This window comes from Megalops cyprinoides, chromosome 5, assembly GCF_013368585.1.
Source record: "Megalops cyprinoides isolate fMegCyp1 chromosome 5, fMegCyp1.pri, whole genome shotgun sequence".
Lineage (NCBI taxonomy): Eukaryota > Metazoa > Chordata > Actinopteri > Elopiformes > Megalopidae > Megalops > Megalops cyprinoides.
In genome coordinates this window covers 41,664,629-41,672,500 of record NC_050587.1, presented here as the reverse complement: position 1 = coordinate 41,672,500, position 7,872 = coordinate 41,664,629, and the positions used below count along the sequence as shown (strand labels likewise).

At 52.3% G+C, this 7,872-nt stretch overlaps 1 protein-coding gene across 1 annotated transcript in view; it reads right to left on the bottom strand.

The window, feature by feature from the left end:
- Positions 1 to 7,287, bottom strand: part of smc5 (structural maintenance of chromosomes 5) — a 16,181-nt gene extending 8,894 nt beyond the window's left edge. The window contains exons 1-13 of the mRNA XM_036530059.1: positions 7,083 to 7,287; positions 6,195 to 6,336; positions 5,885 to 5,937; positions 5,629 to 5,791; positions 5,402 to 5,536; positions 4,913 to 5,053; positions 4,485 to 4,646; positions 4,320 to 4,391; positions 3,837 to 4,092; positions 2,713 to 2,867; positions 1,509 to 1,622; positions 597 to 691; positions 384 to 516 (exon numbers count right to left, since the gene is read on the bottom strand). Of these exons, the coding sequence (XP_036385952.1) occupies positions 384 to 516; positions 597 to 691; positions 1,509 to 1,622; positions 2,713 to 2,867; positions 3,837 to 4,092; positions 4,320 to 4,391; positions 4,485 to 4,646; positions 4,913 to 5,053; positions 5,402 to 5,536; positions 5,629 to 5,791; positions 5,885 to 5,937; positions 6,195 to 6,336; positions 7,083 to 7,264 (1,803 nt within the window). The 5' untranslated portion in view covers positions 7,265 to 7,287. The remainder of the gene's footprint in view (positions 1 to 383; positions 517 to 596; positions 692 to 1,508; positions 1,623 to 2,712; positions 2,868 to 3,836; positions 4,093 to 4,319; positions 4,392 to 4,484; positions 4,647 to 4,912; positions 5,054 to 5,401; positions 5,537 to 5,628; positions 5,792 to 5,884; positions 5,938 to 6,194; positions 6,337 to 7,082) is intronic.
- Positions 7,288 to 7,872: the final 585 nt, after the last annotated feature.

Sequence of the window (7,872 nt, the reverse complement as noted above, 5' to 3'; positions counted from 1 at the left end):
CCGTTTTCTGACCACCTACTCCACCCAGCTGCTTGTCCAGGCCACCGTGCGCTCCCGCTTGGACTACTGCAACGCCCTCCTTGCAGACCTCCCAGCCTGAACCATTCATCTGCTGTAGCTCATCTAAAACGCAGCTGCTAGGCTGATCCACAACCTCCCAAAGTTCTCCCGTGTCACCCCTTTACTGAGATCCCTCCACTGGCTCCCGGTTGCAGCCAGGATCCCCTTAAAAACCCTGACCCTCACCTTTTCTGCTGCAAAAAAAGACTGCCCGACCTATCTCCAGCATCTCATCCTACCCTACACACCCGCTCGACAACTTTGCTCAGCACAGCCTCTGCAGGTGTTGGTATAGGCTCTGCGTTTTGATTGGCTGCATGTACCGTTTCGATCATGGCCTTGGTTTCCTGCGTTCCCACAGGGACGTCGTGGACTCTGTACTGGTGGCACAGGTAGCTCATCACCTCCTCCGGGGCATCGAACAGCTCACGCAGGTAAGAGAAAAAGCCGAAATGTCTGTCAAAAAGAGCACACTGTGATGGTCCCACTGCTGTGCCCCTCCCCGCCCCGCCTCGCCCCGCCCTGCCGACACTTACCGCAGGGTCTGCAAGGGGCGACTGGGGGCGCGGCCTGCGCATGACTCGTGCGGGGCGATCACTGCGTTCACACGCAGCTTCTGGTGGTCACGCACCTGCAACACCAAACACCATAGCCTGAAGAAGCCATCGCTACAGAACACAGCGCAGAGCGTCATCGGGACCCCCCCAGCGCAGAGCGTCATCGGGACCCCCCCAGCACACGGCGTACTCCATCACCCTAACCCTCACCTCCGTCAGAACACAGCGCAGAGCGTCATCGGGACCCCCCCAGCGCACGGCGTACTCCATCACCCTAACCCTCACCTCCGTCAGAACACAGCGCAGAGCGTCATCGGGACCCCCCCAGCACACGGCGTACTCCATCACCCTAACCCTCACCTCTGTCAGAACACAGCGCAGAGCGTCATCGGGACCCCCCCAGCGCACGGCGTACTCCATCACCCTAACCCTCACCTCTGTCAGAACACAGCGCAGAGCGTCATCGGGACCCCCCCAGCGCACGGCGTACTCCATCACCCTAACCCTCACCTCTGTCAGAACACAGCGCAGAGCGTCATCGGGACCCCCCCAGCGCAGAGCGTCATCGGGACCCCCCCAGCGCACGGCGTACTCCATCACCCTAACCCTCACCTCTGTCAGAACACAGCGCAGAGCGTCATCGGGACCCCCCCAGCGCAGAGCGTCATCGGGACCCCCCCAGCACACGGCGTACTCCATCACCCTAACCCTCACCTCCGTCAGAACACAGCGCAGAGCGTCATCGGGACCCCCCCAGCGCACGGCGTACTCCATCACCCTAACCCTCACCTCTGTCAGAACACAGCGCAGAGCGTCATCGGGACCCCCCCAGCGCAGAGCGTCATCGGGACCCCCCCAGCGCACGGCGTACTCCATCACCCTAACCCTCACCTCTGTCATGAAGGTCTCCATGTCCTGCTGCCTCTGGAAGACGAAGGCGCGAAGGTCGTTCAGCGCAACATGGCTCTCGATGTACTTCGCATGCCGTGCGTCTCTGACGTTAATCTGAAACACACAGACCCTCCTGTCACACAGCGGGTAACACACACACACACACACACCGTTACTGCAGATAACACACACACTGTTACTACGGGTAAGGGTGCTTTCACACCTGCAGCCTTTAGTCCGTTTGAATCGAACCGTAGTGCATTTGGCCCCTTGGTTTGGTTCGTTTGCATAGGTCAGAACGCAGTAATCGCGCTCAGATCCGCACCAAAATAATCGGCCCCAGACCCCCAAAGAGAGGTGGTCTCGATCCGCATCATCTGGCGAACTTTGGGGTGGTTCCACTGGTGAGAACGCAACCCGAACCAACGAACCCAAACAACTCATTGTGGCTATGCAGCGGATATGTATAACGTCACTAAGCTTACCTGATGCGTCTTCGTAATAGAAATTGTTGGATGAATATGTCACTGTATGCGTTATTTAAAGCGCGCCCTCTCCTACTGAAGTGTCTCGAAGCAGTGCGGCTCCGTACGAAACGCATCAACACATTATTTTCGAAATGAAGTCCAGATTCACGTGAAGTGAATGTGATGCTCGTGCTGATAACCCTGCTATAACAGGCGGAGAATGCCGACAGCTGCAGTGATGAGCTCGTGGGACGTGGCTTTGTGTCATTTTCCACACGCTGTTGCTGTGTTTTTCTTTTCAGAAGATAATGACAAAATTCCTGCACGAAAATTCTGCCCAATGAGGGAACAGTTTGCTCACGTGTGGCGTTTGTATAACAATTTTAGTGCGTTTTTAAATACTGCCGCGTGAAAACAAGCCAAAGCAGGGTGCAGACTTAACACACACCGTTACTGCCACTGCTCCTGACCCCCGGCCCCCGGCCCCCGACACCCGACCCCGGCCCCCGACACCCGACCCCGGCCCCCGACACCGACCCCGACCCCGACCCCCGACCCCCGACCCCCGGCCCCCAGCCCCCAGCCCCCAGCCCCGACCCCGGCCCCCGGCCCCCGGCCCCCGGCCCCCGACACCCGCCCCCCGGCCCCTGACACCCGGCCCCCGGCCCCCGACACCTGACCCCCGGCCCCCGGCCCCAGCCCCAACCCCCGGCCCCGACCCCGACACCCGCACTCACCACCAGCATCATGGGCTCGTGGACGTTGCCTGTGAAGCGCTGGCGGTTCTGACGCAGCCACAGCAGTGCATTGTAGGTGTCGGGGAATTTTCTCCTCAGCACCTCCTCCTTCCTCTTCATCACATCCTCCAGACTCCTCAGCTTCTCCACCACACCTGCGGACAAACAGGAGCAAAGCAGCACATTAACCACACCCATCGAAACTGGAGTGAGCGTGTAAAGTGATGTAAACTGGAGTGAGCGTGTAAAGTGATGTAAACTGGAGTGAGCGTGTAAAGTGATGTAAACTGGAGTGAGCGTGTAAAGTGATGTAAACTGGAGTGAGCGTGTAAAGTGATGTAAACCGGAGTGAGCGTGTAAAGTGATGTAAACTGGAGTGAGCGTGTAAAGTGATATAAACCGGAGTGAGCGTGTAAAGTGATGTAAACCGGAGTGAGCGTGTAAAGTGATGTAAACTGGAGTGAGCGTGTAAAGTGATATAAACCGGAGTGAGCGTGTAAAGTGATGTAAACCGGAGTGAGCGTGTAAAGTGATATAAACCGGAGTGAGCGTGTAAAGTGATGTAAACCGGAGTGAGCGTGTAAAGTGATGTAAACTGGAGTGAGCGTGTAAAGTGATGTGAATGTAAACTGGAGTGAGAGAGTGTGTGTAACGTGATGTGAATGTAAACTGGAGTGAGAGAGTGTGTGTAACGTGATGTGAATGTAAACTGGAGTGAGAGTGTAACGTGATGTGAATGTAAACTGGAGTGAGAGAGTGTGTGTAACGTGATGTGAATGTAAACTGGAGTGAGAGAGTGTGTGTAACGTGATGTGAATGTAAACTGGAGTGAGAGAGTGTGTGTAACGTGATGTGAATGTAAACTGGAGTGAGAGTGTAACGTGATGTGAATGTAAACTGGAGTGAGAGAGTGTGTGTAACGTGATGTGAATGTAAACTGGAGTGAGAGAGTGTGTGTAACGTGATGTGAATGTAAACTGGAGTGAGAGAGTGTGTGTAACGTGATGTGAATGTAAACTGGAGTGAGAGAGTGTGTGTAACGTGATGTGAATGTAAACCGGAGTGAGAGTGTAACGTGATGTGAATGTAAACTGGAGTGAGAGTGTGTGTAAAGCTCAGCTCACGCGTGCGCTCGCCGGTCAGACGGTCCTTTTCGCGGAACAGGTCGGACAGCTCGCCCTGGCCGCGAGTTCGCTCGTCCTGCAGCTGCCGCAGCTCCACGCTGACGGCGTTTATCTGCGGCTGCACATCCTCCTGCGTGGCCACGCTGTCCAGCTCCGCCTGCAGGTCGTCAATCATGCGGCGGGTGTTGCTGATTCGCTTCTGCCGCTCTGCCTCCTCCGTCTGAGCCAATCGCAGAGCCTGCTGCACGTCCTCGATCTGCAGAGGAGCACCCGCATGTGACATCACTGCTACAAACCATGTCACACCAATCATCTCCTTCCCTGTGGGTGTGGCTAAAACACGACATGCAAGTGACTAAGGAAAACAATCGGTAAATGTTTATCAGCACATTTTCACCCAAAGAAAATGTAGAGTTAAATGAGAACGCCCTGGCAGCAACAGCAGCCAAAGAAAGCCTGAACTGCACTAGGAATCAAAGTCACCTCTCTGTTTCTGCTGTCCAGCTCGTCTTGCTTGCGTTTGCACTCCAGCGTTGCCTGCTTGATGGCGGCTGCCTGAAAGACACAGAGCAGGGATGGTGTAGGAATACAGCATCTGAGGGACGAGCCAGAGACCAGCAGGAAGCGGCACAGGAAGCGTTCTCCCACCTTCTCTTTCATCTGGCTTTCGATGGGCTGCAGCTGGCCATCCACGGCCTGGATTTTGCGCAGAATGGGAGCCTGCGTTTCTTTCAGAGTCTTCAGCTTCTTCTTGGTCTCCTCCCTCTCGGCCTTCACCGCCTCCAGCTCGCACCTCACGGTCTCGTACTCCTGAGGAGGGGAGACAGCGACACCCCGAGGCGTCTTCACATCAGCACACTAAGCCTGCTGCTGCGCTCTCTCTATATGACCCAGGGTCTGCACACCTGCACACCTCAAAGTGCAGCACTGCAGTGATACTGTGTGGATCTGTACCGATGCTGTGTGCAGAGTTAGGGTTAGGGTTAGTTATGGTATGGTATAGTTATGGTTAGGGTTAGTTATGGTATGGTATAGTTACGGTGTGTGGAGTCTTAGGCAGGCAGATCTGAACTCACCACCCAGGGCCTCTTGTTCTCCAGCATCTTGATCATGTCCATGTGTCTCTTCTTCTCATAGAAACGCTCCACATCCTGCCTGTTGCGCTCGTTTCTCTGTTTTGCCCTCTCCAGAAAGCTCGCCTTCTCTTTGCACACATTCTGTAAATCAAACCCACACAAGTAAACACACCTTCAGCACACATACATCACACAATGCCCCACAGACTAAAACAGGTATATATACATTGTGATTTGCAGGAACACATCTCCAAAATATAACCACAGATTTAGGAGGTCAAACCTCAAAAATTCCATTTCAATCAATTTCAAATAAAGCCTTTTTTCCACAATTCTTCTGTACCCTCGGGGCTTTGCAGAGATTCTAGTTCTAACACACTTCTCTTCATTAGCGCGTGGCCACCTTTTTCAGCGATATGTTTCACATGAAACTGCAGCAAATGTTGCGAGACGGCAGGAAACGGCGCAGCCGTGCAGCGCGGCTCTCACCTCCAGCTCCCTCTCCTTGGTGCGAAAGGTCTTGAGCTCACAGTGAAACTTGTACATCTCTGGGGGACCCACAGATTTCTCAGTGGCCTCCAGCAGCTCGATTTTGCTCATTTTAGCGAACTCCCCAACCTTCTCCTGAGCAGGGAACAGGGAAGTGTCAGCGTGAGGCTGCAATCAAACAAAGTGTTCAAAACTGCAGAGACAATCAAAGAACGCCTTACACTCACCTGGGGCAGAAACTGGCACAGGTTTCCCACCTGGATGCGCAGGGCCCTCACCTCCTCCTCCACAGCCTTCTGGCTGGTGTGCCGCCCGTTGACCATCCACACTGACTGGTTATTCTCCACATGGATCTCCCGGTTGATCACCAAGTTTCCCTGGGTGCGATACCTGTCACAGAGGGGAGATTATCGCCTCAGTCGGGGGGGGGGGGGGGGGGGGGGCTGGAAGACGTCCACTCTTGAAGATGAAGTTTCTACTCACAGCTCGATCTCCACAAAGCCTTTGGTGCAGCCACGCTTCACATACAGACCAACCTAAAATCATAATCATAACCAACCCCATCATGATCAAGTTCAAAGAGATAATCCCTCAAGAATCCCCAGAATATAGACATCACCAGCTGCATCCACAAACATCTCAGACTATCAAGGATTCTTAACAATTCAGTTTACCATCATCTAGATTCCAACCGATTTCAAACTTTATTGTCTCCTGTAAAATTATGGCAAAAATAAAGGCTAAACCCCTCAGTGGCGTGTGCTGCACCCCTTCAGAAAACCCCCCCACTCACCTTGTCCCCCCTGCCCAGAACCGCAGTCTTCCCCGCCAGGCCCAGACAGATCGCACACACAATACTGGACTTGCCGGTTCCGTTGGGGCCCACAATCATGTTCAGATTTGGTCCCGGAACCACTTCGGAGTAGTTATAACTCCTGACGAGAGAGAGCCAGAAAATCCTCACTGTAAATTTTTACATTTATAAAATACATGGATTAACTGCACCTGAACCCCCCAAAGTAAAAGATTTTAAAACAATTCAAAATAAAACAATCTTTCAAATGAATGTCATCACATCACAAGTTGATATTTCTCTTTATTTGCCCTGCCAGTGAGGAGGTACGACACCTGACAGCTTGTGACAGAACTTCTGCACCCGTGACCACTGACACCTCGCAGAATACAGCAACTCATTTTCAGTCAATATCTTCTTCGGGCATCAATAATCAGCAACTTCTTTATTTGGATGTAAACGGTTAACTAGCTACCTTGCAACGACCATGTCAAATAAAACACTGTCAGTTGACTCGTTTGCTAATGTAGCTGTGATCTTTTGCGCAGTTACTACAAAGTTACTGCCTGTCATTCAGTGATAATCTAGCTAGTTAGCTACATCACGCGACATGCGAGCTGGTTGCTAGCAGTCCGAGCGGGTCGGCTGGCTAACAGGGTAACGTTACACAGACAGCGACAGGATTAGCTTCCTATCTGTGTGCATATGCCAGCTACACCACCCTAACCGCCTATTCACCAGCTCCACCAGCGTTATCTAACTTTAAACATGGATGCATGACTCTGATCCATTTTTAAACAGGGATGTATGACTGTGACCATCGCTGGCCCCCTCGGCCGCCAGCTTTTCGGGGGTTTGGCCAGTCTGACAGACTCCAGCGCCACTTACAGGAAGTTTTGCATTGTGATGCGAACAATGGATCCTTCAACAAAACCTCGTCCGCCGCCATCCCCGGGTGCACGAAGCTCGTCCTGCGTGTTAGATGATGTTTCTGCTCGACTGATGCGTGTTTGTGAGCTTGAGTTTACGAACCGATCGCTGCTTCTCTTCCGCTTTCCCAGCGCCGCCATGTTTACCTGCGCCCTGTGCGCGAGACGCCGCGCGCTACCGGGAGTGACGTAGAAACGCGTCACCGGCTTCCCGCCGGACGGGATCAGTAATGGCCAACTTCACTAAAACTTCATTAAAACAAAAACGAAACCCGGCCCGTATTATTTCACTTTTGATCGAACAGTTTGTCACGTTACCTCGTCGTTTTACTTGCACTTGGCATTTTATTGTAAATAGGAACTTGCAGAATTCGCAAAACGGACTTTTTCTGTGTGTGTTTTTGCAGAATTCGTACTTTTTCTGTGTGTGTTTTTGCAGAATTCGTACTTTTTCTGTGTGTGTTTTTGCAGAATTCGCAAAACGGACTTTTTCTGTGTGTGTTTTTGCAGAATTCGTACTTTTTCTGTGTGTGTTTTTGCAGAATTCGGACTTTTTCTGTGTGTGTTTTTGCAGAATTCGTACTTTTTCTGTGTGTGTTTTTGCAGAATTCGCAAAACGGACTTTTTCTGTGTGTGTTTTTGCAGAATTCGTACTTTTTCTGTGTGTGTTTTTGCAGAATTCGTACTTTTTCTGTGTGTGTTTTTGATAAAACTGTAACTGTTGCACGCAGGCGAGCTGTTCATGTCCA